General features: G+C 44.5%; 1 protein-coding gene across 1 annotated transcript in view; it reads left to right on the top strand.

The window, feature by feature from the left end:
- The first annotated feature begins 14,316 nt into the window (after positions 1-14,316).
- The window catches only part of LOC126268397 (failed axon connections), a 147,398-nt gene continuing 134,289 nt past the window's right edge, over positions 14,317-27,425 (top strand). The window contains exon 1 of the mRNA XM_049973907.1: positions 14,317-15,006. Coding sequence (XP_049829864.1) covers positions 14,701-15,006 — 306 coding nt within the window. The 5' untranslated portion in view covers positions 14,317-14,700. The remainder of the gene's footprint in view (positions 15,007-27,425) is intronic.

Raw genomic sequence — 27,425 nt, 5'->3', positions numbered from 1 at the left:
CATTAGGCGTATACTGTCCTCCTGTGAGAACTCCGTAACTACACAGTCGGTCCATCAAAAATACGTCTTCTGCTCGCTCCCACACAATGTAGCGGAATTTTCTTTTAAGCCGAACATGGGGTTCGTCATCCCTTCGATCTGGCAAAAGCTGTCCTCTCTCTAGGCACTCGCTTCGGCCGAAGTAGATATGTTGTTGACCCAGCCCTCTGAAGGGATGGGCTTCCCAGCTGGCTGGTTTCATCTTTAGAAATAAAATTCCTGTGACCATCATGTTGTGTGCGCCAGCCTCGACTTTTTCAACCTCAGTGCACACTTGCGATTTACTTATTGGATTTGCATATCTCTTACATAAATTCATACAAAATTGACTTTACCTTATCGAGTTTGGGTTTGAATGAAGTGTCTTGATGTGCAGAATACGATTGTGAGTACGGAATATATAAGAAATGAAGGTCAGGAGACCACGCCACCTTACAACGTAAACAGTCCAATATCGATTCTGGGAATGCCAACCTACCAGCCGGGACTTCTATATTCACTATCAATTTTCGCTCCCATGTAAACGCAGAATCGTTTTCAAAAGGTGCTTCGGTTGTCAGGTTACATCTTGTTTATAAAAATTGTTGGTTAGTCTGGTCGAAGTGACTTTTCGTTTGTTGATGGAGAAGTAGAAATACCAGAATGAGAATGTCCTGTCTGTAACTTTTCAATAAACGCAAACTGCCACTGTGCTGGCTAAATCTGGAACCGAAACCGCTGATTTCCAGACACTGTTTGTAGAACATAACTGAAGATAGGAAAACCGGTACACAATGTAGCAAAACCGCTGAAGACCTTAGCAAGTAAACACGACAGTGAAAAGCAGTTATCGAAATTCGGTTTTCGTCTTCCGGAAGTTGTGTCGCATGTACACGTAGTGGCTACTGTGTGTGTCTGACTTAAACCTCCAAACAAAAAACAAGGCTCTAAAAGTTCGTTTAATTGATCCATAAAACTTACATTTTGCCAACAATTGTAAGATGGCAAGAACTATGCCCCTCACATGAAGTCATTAAAGATCACCGAACTCACGTTGAGAGAACAGTATAGCTGAACAAAAATTACTGACAAGGCACAATGCATCTTGTAGAGGGTATAGTATGGACGTATTGGAATAATTAATGTCAGATGATGGTTTTAAAGTAATTCACGCGACATGAAAACTTTGTGGAAACGCGTTGATTTACTGGAGGTTACTTTATCCCAGGGAAGTATTCAGAGTTGACGGTGGCTGGGTGGCGGCGCGCGGCTGGTGAGCGGCGAAGGGAAGCGACAATAGGCAGCTTAGTGCGGCTCAAACTCTGAGAAAGCGGTAATGGGGCGCAGCCTCCAGCTGTATTAAGATGAGTGACAGTGAGGAGGTGGTTGACCCCATGCTTGATAACCAGCAAGCAGACAGAGAACTTGTACGCCTGTTGATAAATGTCTGTCTTCCCATTTTCAGTGAAACATGCGAGAAAGCCACGCAAAGCTATGGTGGAGCGGTCAACAGAGGCCAAAATTTGCATGTTCGTGACTATAGCAACTTCACGCTGTATTCACAGTCCACAGAGTCTGAAGTAAGTCAGATGAAGAGCGACAGAATGAAATACGCAGGCCTCCAATGGAAATGTAGGACCAAGGAATTTGAAGTACTCTCCTGGGAGTCAGAATTTCGGAAAAATTGGTGTTTTATGCAGATGCTAATCTTGATGGGTGGCCTGGGAGGAGCTACATAGCAGAAGTTGAGAGAAAGGGAAATTTTGTGGGAATTTGTTCTCTTCCCAGAGCAGGCATTGGTCGGCACTGGGAAGCGATGCATAATTAACGCAACTTGCGCTTCAATTGATGTAAGTGATTTTGCTGGAGGGGACACCGAGGCGAAAAGCCGACTGGCAGAAGTCTCCATAGAGGTCTTCCGTTCCCAGCTTGCCTAGAGTGCAGATGTGGCGTTCTTTACTCAGCTTGCCTGAGAGAGAGTGAGCATCTCTGCAGTTTATGACTTAGCAAAAGGAACGATTGAGCTTGGAGATAGAAAGTTTTCGTTCGGCTATGTACTGAGCCAGATAGCTAGGAGTGAATAGACGAGTGCAGCCTCGCAGCACCATGAGACAGGCTGACGTCTGTACGACGTCGTCCCGCCACGCTGAATTCGGTGACATTGCGCCCGCTCTGGCTTGAGTTAGGCACTGATTAATTTGTTGGATCATGTCGGCAAAGTTTCCATGAGGGTTTCATGGGCCGTGTACGGTATAATTCTTCTCACACTTCTCATTACGCCTGGGTCAGTCGATAGGAATTGATTCTGATTTATCGCGCCTTACTCCACGTAAACGCAATTTATTCCCATTGGCTGTTAGGAGAGTCGATGTAATGTGATGATTGAAGTTCGTGAGTTAAAATAAATTTGTGCTAATCGACTGCATCTGTTTTCAATCAGGTAATTGAAATCCCAAGTTACCATCTTAATTAATTTTATGTTTAACATTTGCATCTGGTGTTCAATAGCTGAATATAACATCAATGTGCACCCCTTTTAATTAAAAGGGATTAATTCTGAAGCAATTAATGTCAACACTGCCACCGCAGTTCAATCAGGAGTCTCAGGGCCATATTACGTTTTTGCGTTATCCGATATTGCGGCAGGTTTGCGCTCTCTGTTGATCTGTTATTCAATTAGCTGTGGTGAATACACCCCAAAACCAGATAAGTGACGGGTGTGGTGTTACACAATATATCCCAGAAATATTGCGCTGCTACCTTGCGACCACACGAACTGCAGCCATATTACTGACCATAATTGCACTGCTATGTTTGCGGCAGTATAATTCTGGGTCCAGAAGAGTTTTCGAGAGACATAATATTGCCAAAAATGGACTAACGCCAACTAGGGGAAGTGCTGCTAAGCTGTTTTTACATCAAGCAGAGAATAAAGTTAGAAAGAACAAGAGAAATCTAGCTATGTGGATGCATTCTTTCTTAAGTAAACTGGATATTTCCGAAAATTTCACTCGTGAACTGGTGTTGAACACCCTTTTCCTGAATTCTACCAGAATGTCAAAACACGATGTCTAGTTGAAAATGGTTCAAATGGCGCTGAGCACTATGGAACTCAACGTCTGTGGTCATCAGTCCCCTAGAACTTAGAAATACTTAAACCTAACTAACTTAAGGATTCGAACCTGCGACCGTAGCAGTCGCGCGGCTCCGGACTGAGCGCCTAGAACCGCTCGGCCACCGCGGCCGGCCTCTCTCGTTTGAAACAGATAGATAATGCCCTGCGAAAGTGCTACTTTCCATCCTCGGTTGATATCAACTGCAACCCCTTGACAGTACGTTCAGAACTAGCTGCAGTATCAGCAGTATTGCCCGGCAACATAATAATAAAATTGTCGTGTGTTGTAGCCACATTCCAGAAAAGTTGACAGTAACGCCAGATATTACGGTAAAATGTAAACGCACCTTCAGAAAAACAATAAATGTAGCAGAGGCAGATACAAAAATTTATGTAACGTAATAAAATGATTGTGAAACTGCGGAAGAAAGGAAGTCTAATCGAATGTTCAAATCAGAAAGGTATCGCTCTTCTCTGGATGCCAGCAAAGTCTTTTACCTGGTTCTTCCAAAAAGCGTACAAGAAGCAACAGATTATTGGCTATGAGAAGAAAGGGCTGGCTTTTGAAGTGATAGATTCTGCTATGATGAAATACTTGTTCTGCAGATGGTAGTGGGACAATCTACAGAACTCACTACACCCAAACTTCGTTGTTTTTAAAAAAGCATTTGACAGTAGACACCAAGAGTAATTATGGAATGTTGTAAGTCCACATGTCATTCCTGAACAATTCATCCATGTTTTCAGAAATCTGTACCTAGATTCGAGCTGCAGGACAGAAGATGGGTTCATCCTTTCTTTAGCATTCTGACAAACTTCAGAAAAGGACGCATTTTATCACCATTCCTTTTCATATTATTAGTAGATTTCATAATGAGAAGTACTGTGGACAACTCCAACACTGACAAACTGGATTCACGGGCCCAGGTTTTCCTGATGCCATCATTCTTCCAGAAGAAATCCCACAAAATTTACAACTAATGATTACCAGGGTGCATGGAATGACCAATTCTGTAGGAAAAAATATTAATAAGACAAAAACAATGTGCATTAAAAGTGGGAATGTACACTACTGGCCATTAAAATTGCTGCACCACGAAGATGACGTGCTACAGACGCGAAATTTAACCCACAGGAAGAAGATACTGTGATATGCAAATGATTAGCTTTTCAGCGTATTCACACAAGGTTGGCGACGGTGGCGACACCTACAACGTGCTGACACGAGGAACGTTTTCAACCGATTTCTCATACACAAATAGCAGTTGACCGACGTTGCCTGGAGAAACGTTGTTGTGATGCCTCGTGTAAGGAGGAGAAATGCATACCATCACGTTTCCGACTTTGATAAAGATCGGATTGTAGCCTATCGCGATTGCGGTTTATCTTATCGCGACACTGCTGCTCGCGTTGGTCGAGATCCATGACTGTTAGGAGAATATGGATCGGTGGGTTCAGGAGGGTAATACGGAACACCGTGCTGGATCCCAACGTCCTCGTATCACTAGCAGTCGAGATGACAGGCATCTTATCCGCATGGCTGTAACGGATCGTGCAGCCACGTCTCGATCCCTGAGTCAATAGATGGGGACGTTTGCAAGACAACAACCATCTGTTCGAACAGTTCGACGACGTTTGCAGAAGTATGGACTATCAGCTCGGAGACCATGGCTGCGGTTACCCTTGACGCTGCATCACAGAGAGGGGTGCCTTGCGATGGTCTGCTCACCGACGAACCTGGGTGCACGAATAGCAAAACGTCATTTTTTCGGATGAATCCAGGTTCTGTTTACAACATCATGATGGTCGCATCAGTGTTTGGTGACATCTCGGTGAACGCAAATTGGAAGCGTGTATTCTTCATCGCCATACTGGCGATCACTCGCCGTGATGGTATGGAGTACCATTGCCATTGGTTACACGTCTCGGTCAACTCTTGTTCGCACTGTCGGCACTTTGAACAGTGGACGTTACATTTCAGATGTGTTACGACCCGTGGCTCTACCCTTCATTTGGTCCCTGCGAAACCCTCCATTTCAGCAGGATAATGCACGACCGCATATTGCAGTCCTGTACGGGCCTTTCTGGATACAGAAAATGTTGGACTGCTGCCCTGGCCAGTACATGCTCCAGATCTCTCACCAATTGAAAACTTCTGGTCAATGGTGGCCGAGCACCTGGCTCGTCAGAATACGCCGCTCACTACTCTTGATGAACTGTGATATCGTGTTGATCCTGCATGGGCAGCTGTACCTGTACACGCCATCCAAGCTCTGTTTGACTCAATGTCCAGGCGTATCAAGGCCATTTTTAAGACCAGAGGAGGTTGTTCTTGGTACTGATTTGTCAGGATCTATGCACCCAAATTACGTGAAAATGTAATCACATGTCAGTTCTAGTATAATATGCATGTCCAATGAGTGCTCGTTTATCATCTGCATTTCTTCTTGGTGTAGCAGTTTTAATGGCGAGTAGTGTAACTACTCAAATTATAGCGCAACGGAAGGTCCTACAAGAGGCTAATCAATTTCCATATCTTAGCAGGTTTATCTGTAGGAACTGGGACTTAGACGCAGACATCACCAGCAGAACTGGAAAATCATCTTGCAAATGCGATCACGAATGCTATCCAAAGGGCAGACAATAAGTATGTCCGCAAAGCTTCGGTTGTACTCCATCACCCTATAGATGGCAGCATACGCATGTGAGACCCGGAAAATGTCAACAAAATCGGCACATGAACTCAGTGTTTTTTTTACCAACGACGCTTGAGGCGAATTTTCTAGAGCACTCACCACGCACTATTGTGGCAGCCAATGGGTGTATACAGAAGTAGGAAACGACCAAGTGACACTTGGACACGATCTTTTGCTAATGATCTTCAACCCGTGGAATGAACTGCAACGACGCTGTAAAACTGGCTCCTGATCGAGTTCACTGGAGAAATGCTGTTGTTCGAAATGCTTCTGAGCACTGGAGAAACCAAATCTAAAGGCTCCTACACACACATCGATTTACTGGCTGACGGACGGATGGACCATTTTTGTGGCAACCTACACCCAGCCTGACCGACTGCACTCTGCGATCACAGCGCCATCCTGTTGTGGTTTATCTATCTTAAGTTCATTGATATACATGAAGTGTGTTGCGAATACGGGCAACAATCAACTGTATAATGGAATGACAACAATGAAAATTAGCGCCGGACCACGACTCGAACCCAGACTTCCCGCTTATCGCGAACGGTCGCCTTACCATTTGACTATCCGTGCACGACTCATGGCTACACCCGAACTTCCATATGTCGTCAACTTGTAATTGTACATCAGTTACGTATATTCCCGTACAGGGAAGATATGTTACTTGAAAGGCGCTTGCCCGGTTTCGGCGGATAAATACGATATTGCAGTGCTTTTGTTATTCCGAATTACGACGCAAAGTTCCTACGGACATGCATACATGGCATCGTAATTCGGAATAACACAAGCATTACATTATTGTATAAATTCATCGAGCTTATGTTTCACGACATTCTATATGGCTTTAAAATGTTCAAATGTGTGTGAATTCCTAAGGGACCAAACTGCTGAGGTCATAGTTCCCTAGACTTACACACTACTTGAACTAACTTATGCTAAGAACAGCACACACCCATGCATGCCCAAGGGAGGACTCGAACCTCCAGAAGGAGGGGCGCGCATATTTGACTTTACAGAGAAAGAAATATCGGCATTTTCATTCTATGTTTTAGAGGTAACAAGGCCAAGAAAGCTGAGAGAAGGATGTGGCCAAAGAAGTGGCTAATGCACAGAAAGAAAGTCACCCACCTCTGTTACTTCAGGAGCTGGGATCCGGTGATTTTCGTTATTTTCTAAGAAAGGGTGATACATGCATTTCAGAGATGCTACACATCATTAAAACTTTCGTAACGAAAAAGTATACAGTCATGGCCGAAGCTGTAAGCAGCGAGGAGATGCTGTTTGCTGCAATAACAAACAGTTTCTAGTCACTGGCAGAAGTTAAGAGGACCTCAAATTCAGTGCTGCTATATACCCAGAATTATTAGCTAAAATGATTCCTGAAACCAGCAGCGTGATTTATACTTTCCTGAGAAAATACGGTAAAGCAAAATAAATTAAACAAAAGATGTTCATACTAAAATTATAAGTATCTTTGTGTATCTAGCATAAAAGATGCCGTTGAAAGTTTAAGAAATTCATTTCAGATGAGTAGAAGAAAGATACAAAATTTGGTGGCGCACATCACATAATAAATACGCAACAGCTGTTAGAATTGTTAAAAAGAAAGAAAAAAACCTTTCTCTTCGCAGCAGTAGTCTTTGACATGGGCTCGACTTTTTTTACACTTATATCAGTGAAGCCCTCCCCCCACTGAACCATGGACCTTGCCGTTGGGGGGAGGCTTGCGTGCCTCACCGATACAGATAGCCGTACCGTAGGTGCAACCACAACGGAGGGGTATCTGTTGAGAGGCCAGATAAACGTGTGGTTCCTGAAGAGGGGCAGCAGCCTTTTCAGTAGTTGCAGGGGCAACAGTCTGGATGTATGACTGATCTCGCCTTGTAACACTAACCAAAATGGCCTTGCTGTTCTGGCACTGCGAACGGCTGAAAGCAAGGAGAAACTAGGCCGTAATTTTTCCCGAGGGCATGCAGGTTTACTGTATGATTAAATGATGATGACGTCCTCTTGGGTAAAATATTCCGGAGGTAAAATAGTCCCCCATTCGCATCTCCGGACGGGGACTACTCAGAAGGACGTCATTATCAGGATAAAGAAAACTGGCGTTCTACGGATCGGAGCGTGGAATGTCAGATCCCTTAATCGGGCAGGAAGGTTAGAAAATTTAAAAAGGGAAATGGATAGGTTAAAGTTAGATACAGTGAGAATTAGTGAAGTTCGGTGGCAGGATGAACAAGACTTTTGGTCAGGTGAATACAGGGTTATAAATACAAAATCAATTACGGGTAATACAGGAGTAGCTTTAATAATGAATAAAAAAACAGGAATGCGGGTAAGCTACTACAAACAGCATAGTGAACGCGTTGTTGTGGCCAAGGTAGATACAAAGACCACGCCTACCATAGTAGTAAAATTTTATATGCCAACTAGCTCCGTAGATGACGAAGAAATTGATGAAATGTATGATGAGATAAAACAAAAAAGAAGAACAGAGACGAAAATTTAATAGTCATGGATGACTGGAATTCGATAGTAGACAAAGGAAGAGAAGGAAACGTAGTAGCTGAATATGGAATGGGGGTAAGGAATTAAAGAGGAATCCGCCTGGTAGAATTTTGCAAAGCGCATAATTTAATTATAGCTAACACTTAGTTCATGAATCGTGAAAGAAGGTTGTATACATGGAAGAGGCCTGGAGATACTGGAAGGTTTCAGATAAATTATATAATCGCAAGACAGAGATTTAGGAACCAGGTTTTAAATTGTAAGACATTTCCAGGGGCAGATGTGGACTCTGACCACAATCTATTGGTTATGAACTGTAGATTAAAACTGAAGAAACTGCAAAAGGGGCCGGCCGCGGTGGTCTCGCGGTTCTAGGCGCGCAGTCCGGAACCGAGCGACTGCTACGGTTGCAGGTTCGAATCCTGCATCGGGCATGGATGTGAGTGATGTCCTTAGGTTAGTTAGGTTTAAGTAGTTCTAAGTTCTAGGGGACTAATGACCACAGCAGTTGAGCCCCATAGTGCTCAGAGCCATTTGGACCATTTTTTTCAAAGGGGTGGGAATTTAAGGAGATGGGACCTAGATAAACTGAAAGAACCAGAGGTTGCTCAGTATTTCAGGGAGAGCATAAGGGAAGAATTGACAGAAATGGAGGAAGGAAATACAGTAGAAGAAGAAAGGTTAGCTTTGAGGGATGAAATAGTGAAGGCAACACAGGATCAAATAGGTAAAAAGACGAGAGCTAGTAGAAACCCTTGGGTACAGAAGAAATATTGAATTTAATTGATGAAAGGAGAAAATATAAAAATGCAGTAAATGAAGCCGGCAAAAAGGAATACAAACATCTCAAAAATGAGATCGACAGGAAGTGCAAAATGGCTAAGCAGGGACGGCTAGAATACAAATGTAAGGATGTAGAGGCTTATCTAACCAGGGGTGAGATAGATACTGCCTACAGGAAAATTAAAGAGACCTTTAGAGAAAAGAGAACCACTTGCATGAACATCAAGAGCTCAGATGGAAAACCAGTTTTAAGCAAAGAAGGGAAAGCAGAAAGGTGGAAGGAGTATATAGAGGGTCTATACAAGGGCGATGTACTTTAGGACAATATTATGGAAATGGAAGAGGATGTGGATGAAGATGAAATGGGAGATACGATACTGCGTGAACAGTTTGACAGAGCACTGAAAGACCTAAGCCGGGACAAGGCCCCCGGTGTAGTCAACATTCCATTAGAATCACTGACGGCCTTGGGAGGGCCAGTCCTGACAAAACTCTACCAGCTGGTGAGCAAGATGTATGAGACAGGCGAAATACTCTCAGACTTCAAGAAGAATATAATAATTCCACTCCCAAAGAAAGCAGGTGTTGACAGATGTGAAAATTACCGAACTATCAGTTTAATAAGTCATAGCTGCAAAATACTAACGCGAATTCTTTACACACGAGTGGAAAAACTGATAGAAGCCGACCTCGGGGAAGATCAGTTTGGATTCCGTAGAAATGTTGGAACACGTGAGGCAATACTGTCTCTACGACTTATCTTAGAAGAAACATTAAGGAAAGGCAAACCTACGTTTCTAGCATTTGTAGACTTAGAGAAAGCTTTTGACAATGTTGATTGGAATACTCTCTTTCAAATTCTAAAGGTGGCAGGTGTAAAATACAGGGAGCGAAAGGCTATTTACAATTTGTACAGAAACCAGATGGCAGTTATAAGAGTCGAGGGGTATGAAAGGGAAGCAGTGGTTGGGAAGGGAATGAGACAGGGTTGTAGCCTATCCCCGATGCTATTCAATCTGTATATTGAGCAAGCAATAAAGGAAACAAAAGAAAAGTTCGGAATAGGTATTAAAATCCATGGAGAAGAAATAAAAACTTTGAGGTTCGCCGATGACATTGTAATTCTGTCAGAGACAGCAAAGGACTTCGAAGAGCAGTTGAACGGAATGGACAGTGTCTTGAAAGTTGGATATAAGATAAATATCAACAAAAGCAAAATGAGGATAATGGAATGTAGTCGAATTAAGTCGGGTGATGCTGAGGGAATTAGATTAGGAAATGAGACACTTAAAGTAGTAAAGGACTTTTGCTATTTGGGTAGCAAAATAACTGATGATGGTCGAAGTAGGGAGCATATAAAATGTAGACTGGCAATGGCTAGGAAAGCGTTTCTGAAGAAGAAAAATTCGTTAACATCGAGTATAGTTTTAAATAACAGGAAGTCGATTCTGAAAGTATTTGTTTGGAGTGTAGCCATGTATGGAAGTGAAACGTGGACGATAAATAGTTTGGGCAAGAAGAGAATAAGCTTTCGAAATGTGGTGCTACAGAAGAATGCTGAAGATTAGATGGGTAGATCACATAACTAACGAGGAGGTATTGAATAGATTTGGGGAGAAGAGGAGTCTGTGGCACAACTTGACTAGAAGAAGGGATCGGTTGGTAGGACATGTTCTGAGACATCGAGGGGTCACCAATTTAGAATTGGAGGGCAGCGTGGAGGGTAAAAATCGTTGGGGGTTACGAAGAGATGAATACACTAAGCGTATTCAGTGGGATGTAGGCTGCAGTAGGTACTGGGAGATGAAGAAGCTTGCACACAGGATAGAGTAGCATGGAGAGCTGCATTAAACCAGTCTCAGGACTGAAGACCACAACAACAACAATCAAGGAAGCAAGTGTTTTACGAATAATCGTCTATAGACCGTCTATTTTTCGGTTTTTACGTTTTAACTGATACGTATCAGAATTAGATTTCATTTTTGACGAATATCGGAAATAAAACCTAAAATCTGAAATACAGGATAAATGTACCATTGTGAGGTAAGAGATCTGGAACGGAAACAATCGAGTCGAAAGTCATAAGTGAAAACCATTTTGATACTTCTGACTGTGGAATACATGTACTGGTACTGGTGTTGCTTAGATTGTAAGCTTTCAGAGGTGGTAGTAGGGACCAAAACAAGGAAAAAATGTCTAGTAAACATGAGCTCAAAAATGCCTAAATGAGGAGCTATGAGCACTTGTTCATGTTCGCTAGTGCGAAACATGTCTCCTCAATTGAACAAGTGCTCATAGCTCTTAAGGTATGCATTTTTTTGTTTTGGTCTGTCCTACATCTTTTATGCTACGTACATAAATAAGTTAATGTCGTTTACATCGACGTCTTCTGTTTTACGTATTTTACTTTACCAATGTGTATTTCTGCAGGCAACTATAAATCACGTTATAGATTTCAGGAATCGTTTTAATTGTGAGAATGGAACAGCACTGAATCTGAGGAACTCGTAACTTCCGCTAGTGGCTAGAAATCATCTCTCCTTGCAGCTTACAGCCCCTCTCGTGACTGTAGGCTATTATCTTTCGTTAAGAATGGTTTGATGTCCAGCTGCTCCGAAATGCGTGATTCGTCCATTCTTAGGTAATTACAAAAATCATCGGCTCCCAGCTCCTTAAGTAACAACGTGGGTGACTTTGTTTCCTTGCATTAGCCACTTCCTTGTCCACTGGTCTCTTTCGTCTTTTTTGGCGTTGTTACCTCTAATGCAGCCAAGGCAAACTTCCGTTTTTGTTTTCGTGTAAAACTTGTAAGTAAGCTGTTTAGGTTTTTATGTTGGTTACGCCATGTAGCGCTATATATGAAAATCACCGACTGTGCTGTGTGCAGTCTGTGGCTGGTTTGCATTGTTGGAATCTGCTATTGTAGCCTTGGGCAGTTGGCTGTTAACAGCGCGTAGCATTGCGCAGTTAGAGGTGAGCCGCCAGCAGTGGTGGATGTGGGGAGAGAAATGGCACAATTTTGAGAGCGGATAATCTGGACGTGTGTCCATCAGAGAGAGTAAAGTTGTGAGATTGGATATCATGAACTGATTATATATATATATATATATATATATATATATATATATATATATATATATATATAAAACAAAGATTCCAAGACTTACCAAGCGGGAAAGCGCCGGCAGACAGGCACATGAACAAAACACACAAACACACACACAGAATTACGAGCTTTCGCAACTGGCAGTTGCTTCGTCAGGAAAGAGGGAAGGAGAGGGAAAAATGAAAGGATGTGGGTTTTAAGGGAGAGGGTAAGGAGTCATTCCAATCCCGGGAGCGGAAAGACTTCCCTTAGGGGAAAAAAAGGACAGGTGTACACTCGCACACACACACACACACACACACACACACACACACACACACACACACACACATATCCATCCGCACATACACAGACACAAGCAGACATATTTAAAGGCAAAGAGTTAAGGGCAGAGATGTCAGTCGAGGCGGAAGTACAGAGGCAAAGAAGTTGTTGAAAGACAGGTGAGGTATGAGCGGCGGCAACTTGAAATTAGCGGAGGTTGAGGCCTGGCGGATAACGAGAAGAGAGGATATACTGAATGGCGAGTTCCCATCTCCGGAGTTCGGATAGGTTGGTGTTGGTGGGAAGTATCCAGATAACTCGGACGGTGTAACACTGTGCCAAGATGTGCTGGCCGTGCATCAAGGCATGTTTAGCCACAGGGTGATCCTCATTACCAACAAACACTGTCTGCCTGTGTCCATTCATGCGAATGGACAGTTTGTTGCTGGTCATTCCCACATAGAAAGCATCACAGTGCAGGCAGGTCAGTTGGTAAATCACGTGGGTGCTTTCACATGTGGCTCTCCCTTTGATCGTGTACACCTTCCGGGTTACAGGACTGGAGTAGGTGGTGGTGGGAGGGTGCATAGGACAGGTTTTACACCGGGGGCGGTTGCAAGGGTAGGAGCCAGAGGGTAGGGGAGGTGGTTTGGGGATTTCATAGGGATGAACCAAGAGGTTACGAAGGTTAGGTGGACGGCGGAAAGACACTCTTGGTGGAGTGGGGAGGATTTCATGAAGGATGGATCTCATTTCGGGGCAGGATTTTAGGAAGTCGTATCCCTGCTGGAGAGCCACATTCAAGGTCTGATCCAGTCCCGGGAAGTATTCTGCCCTTAACTCTTTGCCTTTAAATATGTCTGCTTGTGTCTGTGTATGTGCGGATGGATATGTGTGTGTGTGTGTGTGTGTGTGTGTGTGTGTGCGAGTGTACACCTGTCCTTTTTTTCCCAAAAGGGAAGTCTTTCCGCTCCCGGGATTGGAATGACTCCTTACCCTCTCCCTTAAAACCCACATCCTTTCATTTTTCCCTCTCCTTCCCTCTTTCCTGACGAAGCAACTGCCAGTTGCGAAAGCTCGTAATTCTGTGTGTGTGTTTGTGTGTTTTGTTCATGTGCCTGTCTGCCGGCGCTTTCCCGCTTGGTAAGTCTTGGAATCTTTGTTTTTAATATATATATATATATATATATATATATATATATATATATATATATATATGACTCTGGAACATTATTGGGGTAAATACATTGTTTATTCTCTATAAAAATCTTTCATTTGCTAACTATACCTATCAGTAGTTGGTACCTTCAGTAGTTAGAATCTTTTATTCAGCTGCCAGTATTGGCGCATGCTCTATTGCAGTAGTTCGAGTAACGATGATTTTTGTGAGGTAAGTGATTCGCAAAAGGTATAGGTTATTGTTAGTCAGGGCCATTGTTTTGTAGTGATTTTTGAAAGTCAGATCGCGTTGCGCTAAAAATAGTGTGTCAGTTTAGTGTTGATCAGAATAGGTTAAGAGCCAAATGTCTGAGTACGTTCAGTTCTGATCAGCTGTTTGAAAATAAAATAATGTAAGAGGTTTATCAGCAGAGTCATTCATAACTTTTTCTAAGGGGACGTTTCAAACTAAGCGAGGTCTCGTAGAACATAAACAAAATGGACTTAATATGAATGAATCAGGGCGGTGCTGTAATCGTTGAGTGCAGTCGGTTGGAATGTGTGTAGGCTTCCACGAAGCTGGTCGGTCTGTCAGCCGATAAACTGGTATGTGTGTGGGGCGGGGGGCTTAAGAAATAAAATCGTTAGCGGTGCGAATATTCCAAGAATTGGCCGGAATGCGCCTTAGGGATGCTAGGGAAGCCGACAAGCCCTATGCCGCGACAGTCAGGGTGGCAGGCGGGGCTGTGGCGGCGCCGCGCGGCGTGTAGCCGGCAGCACGGGCGGGGCCGTGCCCAGACTTCCGGTGCGCGTGCACCTGCGTTCGGCTGTTTCCGCCTGACGTCACGGCCGCTCGGCGCGCGCTCGGGCGAGCGTCGCGGGCCCGGCGGCTTCGCGCTCAGTGCTCGAGCCTCCCCGCTCACAACGACTAAGTGGTGGACACGCAGCGCAGCGGAGCACCGTCCAGCAAGCAGGCAGCGAGCCAGCAGTTGTCGCAGCGAAGCGCGCAGCCCCAGCGTTCCACCACGGTAGCCGCAGGAAGCCCCGTGATGGCGAGCGACGAGAACAAGGCCCCCGCGGACACCACGGGCGAAAAGGAGCAGCAGGACAAACCGGAGAAGCTGGAGACGGGGGCGGCCGACTCGAACAAGCAGGCCGAGCAGCAGCAGCAAGAATCTGCTGGCCAACAGACGGCGCCGGCGCCCGCCAAGCCCGCGCCCGCTGTGCACAAGGCCAACTTCGAGAAGGACGTCGTGTACCTGTACCAGTTCTCCCGCACGCCGCTCATCCCCTCGCTGTCGCCCTACTGCCTCAAAGTAGAGACCTGGCTGCGGCTCGCCGGAATCAAATACGAGGTGAGTTGCCACTGCTTCATGCGCCCTAGCGTTCCGGAAAACTTTACTTCATTTTGCTGTTCCGCTTGATGGTCTCCTGGTGTAGCTGAATGGTATCCATTTCACTGGTAATTTGCAGTATAGCCAGTTAAATCTTCAGGCCTGATTTATAAGGCATTGGACTTAGGATCCGAAGACAGAATTTTATCTACCCTGTCGGTCGTGTTTCTCCGGTTCTGGAATGGCTACATTCAATTTAGTCATCCAGTACCCCATCCAGTGATGGAACGGGAAGAACCCTGTTAAGTGGTTCTGTCACACAGTTCAGTGTTTGCAGAATGAATATGCCCTCCCCTGTCCCCTTCAGTTAAGTTTTTTCTTTCTTTAACCGCCCTGCAGTGGTACTACTAATGCAGCTTGTTTGACAAAGACGCCTGTTTTCAGACCTCAGGGTTCTTCTTCCTTCGAATCTGTGCTTAAGCGACCGTTCGCCTCCATCGTTCACCACCGGTAGCTCTTTATCAATGCTAGTGGAATGTTTCATTTCAGCTAGGCTGTTGAAAGAGGCTGGGTTAAGCAATTCTGCCACGGAGATGATGCTCATTTGAAATTCACATTAGCTGCCGCTCAGCACGAAATGGAAAAAGTTTTACCGGAACAGTAGATACCTTATTTGGAAATCCTAGTCAGTCCTATTGCTTTGTTTTGCAGCCGTAATTTTTGTAGTCGAAAATGGTTTTAAACGTTGGTGGATAGATCGGATGTGACAATCCATCAGTTGACACTGACGATAAGATTTACTGCTCAAGACTTCATCCACTCTTTGTTCAACATTTTCATATGTCTAGACCGTAAACGAAAGGAGCTTGTTTATTAGTTAGCCGAGAGCTGCATGTACTGATCAGAACATATTCGTAAACATACGTGCTGTCGACGCCGGTGTTAGAGCGCCTGCGAGATGGAGAGACGGCAACCAGTATGACAGCCCGTTTGGGGGAAGAGGAACAATCGCGTGAACTGTAGAGCTCTTCCACTTCGGACCACTGCGAGCACGTTGAATCGGGCAGTTGATACGGGTTTTGCACTAGCCGGCTTGTGCGATCAGAGCGCGTGGTAACGTTGCGTGCAACACTGCCCAATAACTGAAGTCACCGTTAGTCAACATATAAGCTCGAGTCGTTCGGAAGTTTGGAGAAGAAATGGCGGATAATACGCATGTGGCACGCAGTATGGAGCGGGCTTTTAAAATGTCGTGGAATTTCAGCGACTTAAGTATATTTTATTGAGCTGTTTTTGTCTTGATGCATTTAGGTCCAAACAAGTGAAGTTATCGCTTTGCATCGAAAGCTGGAACTCAGCAGCGGCAGCCGTTAGTATATAACAAGTTTGTAGTGTTACGTGAAAGTACTTATTACATTAAAATTGGGCTACAGATCTGTTGTTAGAGGCTGGCCATGGAATTACGTAGTTATAGAGATCCAAAGTAGTCATGTGATCTAAGTATTTAAAATCTTCAGTAGATCATACGGGCGAGTTTTTCCGGCTGGAACTATCATAGTTCCATACTGTCTCGTTGCTGGCTGCTCAATCACAGCTTATTTGAAAGTTTCCTGCTGCTCAGTCTCGGGTTTTGAAAACACTAAAGGCCCGTATGAATACGTCCTTCTTGAAGTTGAAATCACGATTCCGCGTCAGGTAATGGGAGGGATCACAAGCAGTGTAAAGTTTCAGATGGTTTTTGATAGCTGTGAAGATGCAATTATATCCATTCCAAATAATCTTGTTCATTGTAGATTCCTGGGCGTGGCTTGCAACGCTACACCAATGTGTCAAAGCATTGGATATTTGAAAATTACATGGTCAAAGTTCGTCTGTTACCAGTAATTTCAATTAGTAATTTCCACCTAGAAATTAGAAATAATTACCTGGATTTAGTAGCAGTGATGTGCAGTTCTGGCCGGTGACAGATTCCTGTGGCCATGTTAGAACCGGTACTGGGCTGGCTGCGTCCTATAGGGGACTTGCCTCCCTGTAACCGATGCGCTTGACCTCGAGATTGATCAACATGCTCGGCTGAGTCATTTGGAATGCCACGGACAGAGATACGTCACTTCTGACAAGTGGAATACCCTCTCTGGGCTATTGAAGTTACCACTTGCTGTGGGGTGATAACTAAACATTCTGAAAACCTAGAAGTACAGTTTCACGAGTCACGTGTAACAGTGACCATTTAGTTGTCTATTTTGAGACGAATGTTTTTTATACATGTATACTTCGTGAAGTAGAAATTTCAGCGTGTGGAAGAGGGAAATGTTCTTCCGCTAAGTGTTAAACTAATTCACTGTATTCAGAAACTTATTTTTCTTCTAGCGTATATGAAGACATGGTTTGTCAGCGCGGAGCTTAAGTACAGCAGCTGCAATATTAGATTAAGACGTTATATTGTACTCTAGTAGATTTTTCCAAAGTTTTGAGGAACGTATTTGCCTGATGGCAACTTACCAACGCTAAAATACTTCTTGGCTACACAGGATTCATATAGTCGCTTAGGGATAAGTACGTGGCTCAGAATTATATTTCCGGCTTGACCTAGGAGTAATTTGGCTGTAGCGTGTCTGGTTTTTTGTATGTGAAAAACGCACAGTTGCGTCGTGTTTAGAATGGTACAAAAAGCCTCAGCAGACACTCTGCTATGATACCGAAAGGTTCGATAACCGCGCGACTAAATTTGAGTTTTCTGAAGTTCCTCCAAATCATCTCAGCTGAATGGAATACAGCAATCTGTCGAAGCCCATAGGCGATTCACTTCCTTGTGCATTGTTGCTAATGCCACGTCCGTAAGGAAGTGAACGCCACTGAGTAGTTTATTTCTGTACTTACCGATGTAAATTCTGGCGTGGATGTTTCAGCAACATATTTGGCACGATAAACCTTACCGTTTCGGTGCCAATTTAGTACTGGCATACTGACGTAATTTCAGGAAGTATTTCAGAACAGCAGGGTTGAAAGATCTGCTCTACCATTTAGATTTGTTTCCCATACTTCTACGTCACTTCGATTCCTCTAAGTCGTTGTCTAAGGGCGCGGCCGATTTGTTTCATCCCTAGCCAATCACATTCTGTACCCAACTGCCTCGTCCAGCGGACGTGGACGCTGTCTTCCTTCATTCACAATAACTTCTCGACCAGGAGGAAGACTACGAATTGGTGTAATGTGAATTCTTACAGGACTAAATCATGTAGGGTGGATTCCATTTAGGAAACTATCATACAATAGTCAGCCTGTGGACGAAACACGTAAAAAGTCCAACTAAGAATAATGATCTGGGGTCCTCAATCTGATCTTCCTAGGTGATGGGAACATGGGGCCACTGTACTTTGGTACCATTTAGATTTGTAGTGACAGCCCCGAACAAGTTTTCAATCTCTAAAGTGATGTAATTCCCCCTTATCCAAGTAAAAAAGACAGATGAAGCAAGTAGAGACCCAAGAAAATTTGGAATACATCAGCTTAATTTTTTGTTATTTCCGTTCATTAAATGACAAAAAATTGGGACTGGCCACTCGTAAGGCTTATAGAGTTAAGGGCTATAATCAGATCTAGTTCAAAGAAAAGTGGCATCTCAGCAAAGTTACGAAACTATACTCGGACGTACCGTATTCTCCTTGTATTTTAAAATGTGAATAGCTTCACTATATTAAAATTTTTGCTTTGTTTCCGAGGTCCTCTCATAGATATCCTCCGAAGTCAAATGTTGCATTGGAGACTCGATCTCCAACGCACCTAGAATAAGTTCCCATACATTCTCAGGTAAATAGGCCATGGCCCGTTATTTGCCGGAATTTTGTTCATCCCGAGCATAGTACTCAATCCCTGAATTTAATGCAGCCAGGAAACTAAATTTCGTTGACTATCATGGACTAAACTGAGATGAGCTGAGCTCGAACGTCTTGATAGCCCAACTGGCGAAAGTACTTTGATATCTCTTTTGAAACAGTAATCATTAAGATAAATCACTGTTTAGACTCCCGGTAAATAAATCGTCGAACAAAAATCTTACACAAGATTGCAGCGAACTTAGTTTGATATTACGAACCAAAATGGAAATCTTGTCTAGACAGGTTCTGCCATTAATGCTCCTCGTTAGCCACAAAATTTATGCCGACGCTTTGGTGTCTAGATTGACCCTTGACTACTTAATGGGAGTATGAAAAGGTTCTCGCCCGGAAGCTTGACGTTGATGAACGCGGTCTTTAAAATGTGTTAGAGCCGCCTTAAGAGAAAGCGGCGGGATAGACGCGAGGCGGCTTCGGGACAGATCCTCTTAGCGCGCGCAAGCTCCTTCTCAGCCCAGCGTTCAACATGCGCGCGCTGGACATCTAAAGCGGTCACTACCTGCCCAGGACAATGGAGCTGTTCGGGAAAGCAGGGCGATGTTGCGCCTGAGGAAGGCTCTCGCTTCCAGGTGCATCTGAAGTTTACTTGGCCACTGTAGACAATGCTATTGAAATTACTTAATGTCTAGAATGTTTCACTCTTCCCACGCTGGGCAGGAAGAGATGTCACAGGTTTGCTACCAGATTCTAAAAATTATCAAATAACATTACTGCGTGATACAGGTGAAACATACGTGTAGTGGCAACAATTTTGCCACGTTTTTACTCAGTAGGCAACGGCCTTGCCACAGTGGATACACAGGTTCCCGTGAGATCACCGAAGGGCTGTCGGGCGTGGTCGGCACTTGGATGGGTGACCATCCAGGCCGCCATGCGCTGCAGCCATTTTTTTCGGGGTGTACTCAGCCTCGTGATGCCAATTAAGGAGCTACTCGCCGAATAGTAGCGGCTTCGGTCGAGAATACCATCACGACGACGAAGAGAGCGGTGTGCTGACCCCACGCCCCTCCTATCCGCGTCCTCCACTCAGACGACACGGCGGTCGGATGGTCCCGTTAGGCCACTCGTGGCCTGAAGACGAATGCTTTTACTCGGATTGTTTTGCCTCAAGGGGCAGAATGGACACTGTTCAAGGCTGGTATCAGAAAAATTTCAGATGGTCATTGGGAATCGAACCTGGGACCTCACATCAGTAACCAAGCAATAACAGTACCCTTATCACTGAAGCGGTCTCGTGGGAAACGTAATTGAGCTAATTCATCAGTCAAAAGAAAAGGCCGTAGTTTTAACTAGCTGACTCATCGCAGGAAACACAATGAATCAGGTATGTAAAATGTCTACTTATGGTAGATGAATATCAAAACTTACTGAAAGCAACAGCTGGAAAGACTGCATTTATCTTGTCACTTTGCCAAAGAATGTGGAGTCGGTGAAATAAGGCGAGCTGATATGGTATTTTGTTCACGATTTCTGGAAGTGACTCATGTGAAGTACAGCGAATGCAGCAGATTATCTGCACCATAGAAGATATCAGATTCTGAGTAAAGATAAATATGAAACTGGTTTCTAGCGAACGTAAATGATAGTTTACGCGTCGATGGTACATAAAGAATACTGAGAAACTTCGTGATGTTGCGATAAGGAAGTCAAATTTTTCGGCCTCTGTGAAGTGTGTTAATTCTTGTAACCAGTTTTGTCAGCGCGAATTCATCGAAACTGGGCGAGAGAAAAAAGTTCTCTGAAATAAAACACGGTATTTTGTATGTATACGCAAATTGGAACTGGCTTTGTGGTTCAGTTACACGTTTCACCTGTCCGCGATTTGGCAATGTGAAATAAGCCATGTTGCACGGAGTCTGCGTTGATCTGCAGATAACACAAGTAGCTGGTGGGTTACTTCAGAGGTCGGAGGTAGGCTAGGGTGAAACACCAACGCCTACTACGTGTATTCAAATGAGCGATGATGTTGTGGACGACTCTTTCAATGAGCTAACTATTGGGGAATCTTAAGGGTAGGTTTGTGATGAAGCGTCAGAAGGAATACGCAAGAATATTCATAACTCTTCTTAAATTACTGTTTGAATTTTGACGTAAAACGTGATTTAAACATTTAGCATTTACCTAAGACCGTAATTGGCGTAAGATTCACTGAGAGTTAAGATTCGACTCGTTAAATATCACACAAAGGATTCGACTGAGACTAAGCGTGGTGGCTGTGACCGTGATGAATGTCTTTGCCATCGAACGGGGCTCCGGTGACAGCGGGCCATTGTGGGGGATAACGGTACGAGCTCTGCCTGCGCAGCTGGAGTTCCGTGGACCATGGCTAAGGTCTGGCTAGCGGCCCGCTTGGGATTCTGTACCACAGAAACTGAGGCTACCAACTACAGGGTAACAAACGAAATGCTTTCATTTCAGATGTTACACGGAAATGGCCGACTCCACGTATTCAGCAAAGAAAGGCTGAAATTATCCTTTGTCGTATCATTCGAACCTCTGTATACTGAACAAGAGTAAATCTGGTTCATTTTTATTGGTAATCCATTCGTTTGAATTGCTCTATGCATCAGATGGTGGCAGGAGCATATCAGCAAAACGAGTGAGTGTAGTGTCGACGACTAAAATCTGTTCACTGACACAGTGTTACTTAAAATTACAGTAGTAAAAATCTGCTATACAACGGCAACGTAAATTAAACTTCAAAGTAGACCAGATATAATTAAACACGAAATTCAGCAGTTCGGGGCCGGCCGGAGTAGCCGAGCGGTTCTAGGCGCTACAGTCTGGAACCGCGCGACCGCTACGGCCGCAGGTTCGAATCCTGCCTCGGGCGTGGGTGTGTGTGATGTCTTTAGGTAAGTTAAAGTAATTCTAAGTTCTAGGGGACTGATGACGTCAGCAGTTAAGTCCCATAGTGCTCAGAGCCATCAGCAGTTCGGACTGTATTATGCTATAAAATATCCATAGAAAACGAATTATAAAACGTTCTGGGACATTCGTCATGACCCTAGGTGTACTTTTGTCCCATAGTGTGTAGGATAATGTAACAGTGAAGGGTGACGGTTAGAGAAAACCATACCTGGTATAGCGCTATAATATTCAAGCAAGACGTTGGGTTTGAGGACAGCTTTCTCGTTCACACGTACAGTCGTTTTTATGAAAAATCTTCTATATTAGTCTCGCTGTTGCTGCGTGGATGAGCTGTTGGCCGAGAAGTTAAATAAATTTTTGGGTTGTTATTGCTGCTTGTAGAGCTTTTAATCTTTTTGTGATTAGTGCTGTGACACGTCATTTTTAGATGTGCCAGCCAACGTCTGCACTTAGGAATATAGCGTTATAAAGTTAGGTGTACAGTGATTTCGTATATCGGTTTCCATACTACTTGACATGTTTCGTTCTTATTTTGCATAATACGTAGTTTCTTTTGATCGGAGATAATGTTTCGAAATGTTTTGGATATTATTTGGCAAGGTGGTGTAGGACTTAATACTTGAAGAAATATTCTACTGATTACTGCCAACCTGGGAAACCCTGTAACTCACCAGACGTATTAAACAAAGATACACAAATTAACCCCCAATACGTTTTCCGAAGTAGGAAGTCGGCCATATCTGAATACATTCATTAAAGTCTAAAGAGTATAAACGATAGCTTGAACGTTTGCATCCTAGCATCTTAATGGTAAATATTTAAGTACAGAATGTTGCACTGAGCTAAATCTGAAGTCACAGCGAATGTTAACCAAGGTAAATGTTGGGAGTGTTGGACTTCCCGTAGCAGTAACTTGGCCACAGAGCAAAAAAGAAAATGATCGGTTGGCAGGAAGAGGTTATTCCAGTTAATTTCATGTATTTTTCGCCAGTATTTGCTGAGCGGAGAGAGGGGTTACCATGTACCTGTCAGTTTGTTCCTTCAATACTAGATGCAACTGTCTCAGCTTGTTGAAAAATTTAATGAAGTATCACTTCCCAGGTCTTACATTCCCAACAACATGGTTCAGCTATGCTCTGTGACAGCCTAGGTTTTGCTGAATTCTGAAGCAGCTCATGTCTAACGTGGAATACCTTCCTGGCACAAGGATGTCGGCCAAGATACAGGCTCGCGTGTGCGCTGGGGTGGTGCTGGCGAAAGTGTCTATCGTCGTGGGGTCTCACACCGGAAGTAATCGCGTTTTTGGCCCTTCCTTCCTGCTTCGCGTCCCCCTGCCTTGAGGACAGGACGCCACGTCGAGGCTATATTAGGCATACTGAAGGGTGCCGTGAAATTCCGCGCCCTTCTGCTGCCGTCTACGAAAATAGCACTTACACTCCTCAAACCACCCAGCAGTTCTGGTACCACCGTGGTATGACTATCGATCTTCCAAAACGCCCTCGCTTTCAATCATCGAACACATGTGCATTAAGATTATGGGAATGTGGCTGTTTTTTAGCGCAGTGCAGAAATTGAGGACTTACAGAAATGACCAACCAAATCCCTCTGGAACACGATACCCGTTGTGAGTTACAAACTTAAAACATTAAACTTTCAGCGAGCAAACGCTCATTATTCCAAGAAGTTTGTTGTCATCCATAAAAGACCGTAATGAAGAAACTAGAGAAGTTTTGTAGAAGTAGAGGTATATAGACAGCCTTTTTCTTCATACACCATCCGCGAATGGAACAGAAAGGGGTAGATTATGCTATTACTTAATTTACATCCGGCTTCACATTATATGATAGTGTGTGAATGATAGCTAGGGTATTTGTATGTGATGAACCTGCAGTAGAGGTGTTTCTTGAACTTATCTCGTACTTTTGCCTCTTCCTGTATCCCTGTGTCATGCACAAAGTGGTACTCCCAGTTTTGGTCTGTTTGATTCCTCCAACGCAGTTACGTTCCGCGAAAGGCAGTAATGGTTCAAATGGCTCTGAGCAGTATGGGACTTAACATGCCATAAGTCCCCTAGAACTTAGACCTACTTAAACCTAACTATCCTAAGGACATCACATACATCCATACCCTAGGCAGGATTCGAACCTGCGACCGTAGCGGTCGCGCGGTCCCAGACTGAAGCGCCTAGAAAGGCAGTAAGAACGCGTCTTACTGGACGTGTACTGAAGTAACAGTGCGCACTAATAAATTACAGCTTGCCTCGTAGGGTGTATTGTAAAATGGCTCAACCGCAATGAGATCGTTTGGGACAGGCTGGTACGTTAATCCTTACGTGAGCCATCTACATATCGTAAAATTATGCCTCATTTTGGATGGATCAATTTTCGAGCAATACATCATAAATGATCAGTCCATAATGATATAGTCGATGGAACACTGCATCCGCCGAATTCTGGAACACTGTATCCCATGTCTGGGTAGTACGCGTATGTAAGCACTGTTCAGGCACGGAGTTCCACATAGATAAAGCACTCGGGTGACTGGAATCCCGTGGCCGCCCCTTGTTAAGTCCAATAGCGTCATCATGAGTAATTTCCTGCGGCAGTTGGTGCCGGCCCGAGGAGGAGGATTAATTACGGCGCCAGGCAGAGTGGCGGCTGCTTAAGTATTCATAGCGTCAGGCGGAGAGAGAGAGAGAGAGAGAGAGAGAGAGAGAGAGAGAGAGAGAGAGAGAGAGACGGGGTCTGGTCCGCAATGGAAGGCGAACAGAAGCAAAGACAGCGATTTTGTAAATAGCTGCGTTCTTGCGTCCACGGAAAAGCTTAGATTTAGGTAATACTGTAAACCACAAGATTTGATATGTAGAAAATAAACTGAGAATCATAATTACAGATCTGCTTAAGTCGTACTAATTATGTATTCAAAAAATGGATTTCAGGATCGTAAAATCTCTCCAGGTGTGTGAAATTGTGTGTGGTAACACAAAATGCGGTCGGGCCAGTTACTGTAAGAGCTCCAAATCACTGCATGTTGACGGAAACTGTCCTCCGTCGGGCAGCCGCACTTTCTGAATGCCAACTTCTGACTGGCCCCACCGCTTGTTATACATTACCAAATACACTACTGGCCATTAAAATTGCAACTCCAAGAATAAAAGCAGATGATAAAAGGGTATTCATTGGCCAAATATATTACACTAGAACTGACATGTGATTACATTTTCACGCAATTTGGGTGCATAGATCGTGTGAAATCAGTACTCAGAAGCACCACCTCTCGCCGTAAAAATGGCCTTCATGCGCTTGGGCATTGTCAGAGCTTGGATGGCGTGTACAGACACAGCTGCCCATGCGGCTTCAACACGATACCAGAGTTCATAAAGAGTAGTGACTGGCGTATTGTGACGAGTCAGTTGCTCGGCCATTGACCACACGTTTTCAATTGGTAACAGATTTGGATAATGTGCTGGCCAGGGCAGCAGTCGAACATTTTCTGTATCCAGAAAGGGCCGTACAGGACGTGCAACATGCGGTCGTGCATTATTCTGCTGAAATGTAGGGTTTCGCAGAGATCGAATGAAGGGTAGAGCCACGGGTCGTAACACATCTGAAATGTAACGTCCACTGTTCAAAGTGCCGTCAATGCGAACAAGAGGTGACAGAGACGTGTAAAGAATGGCACCCATACCATCACGCCGGGTGGTACGCCAGTATGGCGATGACGAATACACGCTTCCCATGTGCGTTCACCGCGATGTCGGCAAACACGGATGCCACCATCCTCATGCTGTAAACAGAACCTGGATTCATCCGAAAAAATGACGTTTTGCCATTCGTGCAGGCAGGTTCGTCGCACGCACACCTCTGTGATGTAGGGTCGAGGGTAACAACAGCCATGGTCTCAGAGCTGATAGTCCATGCTGCTGCAGTCTTCGAACTGTTCGTGTAGATGGTTGTCTTGCAAACGTCCCCCATATGTTGACTCAGGGATAGAGACGTGGCTGCACGATCCATTACAGCCATGCGGATAAGATGCCTGTCATCTCGACTGCTAGTGATACGAGGCCGTTGGGATCCAGCACGGCGGTCCGTATTACCCTCCAGAACTCACGGATTCCATATTCTGCTACGTCATTGGATCTCGACGAACGCGAGCAGCAAAGTCGCCATTCGATCAACCACAATCGCGATAGGCTATAATCCGACCTTTATCAAAGTCGTAAACGTGGTGGTACGCATTTCTCCTTACACAAGGCATCACGACGTTTCACCAGGCAAGGCCTGTCAACTGCTGTTTGTGTATGAGAAATCGGTTGGAAACTTTCATGTCAGCGCGTTGTCTCCAACCTTTCGTGAATGCTCTGAAAAGCAAATCATTCGCGTATCACGAATCTTCTTCCTGTTGGTTAAATTTCGCTTCTGTAGCAAGTCACCTTCGTGGTGTAGAAATTTACATGGCCAGTAGTGTACAGTAAATCATACACTTGAATAATTAATACTACTGAATCGTATATCTGAATTGTACTGTAATTCTCGTTCGGTGTTTTCACATTTGTGAACCTACAACTAATATTCCGGTATTCTGATTTTTCAATAGCTGTCTGGTGTTGGGGTGGGGGTGAGATTAAAAATCTCTGAACTGTGTGAACTACGTTCCGTGTATTTCTCGACTAAATCTTCGTGCGTTTTGTTCTGGAACTGTCACTGGCATGGTTCAGGCTTGGAAGTTTCCGTAGCAAAGACGGACCGGCAACGTGAGTTGGTACAGCGTAACGTGCGAGGGAAGTGGTCGGCAACCACGTGAGCGCATGCGGCAGGAGGGGCTGCTTGGGGGGAATGCCGTGTCGACACAGACACGGTGTTGCCGGAAATATCGGCGGCGAGTGGCTGTATCTGCGGCCCGTTTTCCAGGGAAGGTATTTTAATGCGCGCGGCGTGTCTGCGGCAGCGCCCCGCAGATAGCCGGCTGCCCTGCCGTGCGGGCGGCCCACCCTGGCAGGCGCAGCGGGGCACGCGATACCAGGAAGGCGGGTCTGCCGTAATAGCTGATGCTCGGCTACTGTCGGCTGACATCGCACGTGTCGTCGCACGGGAAGCACATCGACTCTAGCAGGCGAGTCTCTTGTACGCGAATATGATCTCCCGTGGGCGAAGCAGTTGCTATGCGATGAAGATAGGTTAGGGAACCTACAGGGCAGTCATTTTTCCTTTGCTTAATATGCGATTCGGCTGACAAGACAAATTAGCTAATAATGCTTGGAATATTCTGCACCATGCTGTGTGCAGTAGCTTGCGGAGTATATTTCGTACACGAAAGTAATTTATCTGTGGTAAACACGCTGAAAATTTAACGCCGAAAGAATGCCATTACGTTAATACGTGGGGCATTCTATAAGCGATGAAGTCGTGGCAATTGTCTTGTGGGACTCTAGAGGTTACTGTCTTCCCTCACTGTGCAGTGATAAACCCTGAATTTTATTGTGCTGACCTCAGGAAATTAAACGGGCATCAGCGTGTTAGTCGCCACAAAAATTTTAAACTAATTTCTGCATCACAGAGCAAGGCCTCAAGTCTACGCTCCGGACAGGAGTTGGCAAAACTTTATTGAACTGTTCCTCATGCACCCTGCATCCCGGATCTCGTACTTTCTGACTTAGGCATGTTTCGACGTTAG

Source organism: Schistocerca gregaria, chromosome 1 (assembly GCF_023897955.1).
Source record: "Schistocerca gregaria isolate iqSchGreg1 chromosome 1, iqSchGreg1.2, whole genome shotgun sequence".
Taxonomy (NCBI): domain Eukaryota; kingdom Metazoa; phylum Arthropoda; class Insecta; order Orthoptera; family Acrididae; genus Schistocerca; species Schistocerca gregaria.
This window is presented reverse-complemented; position numbering and strand designations above follow the sequence as displayed.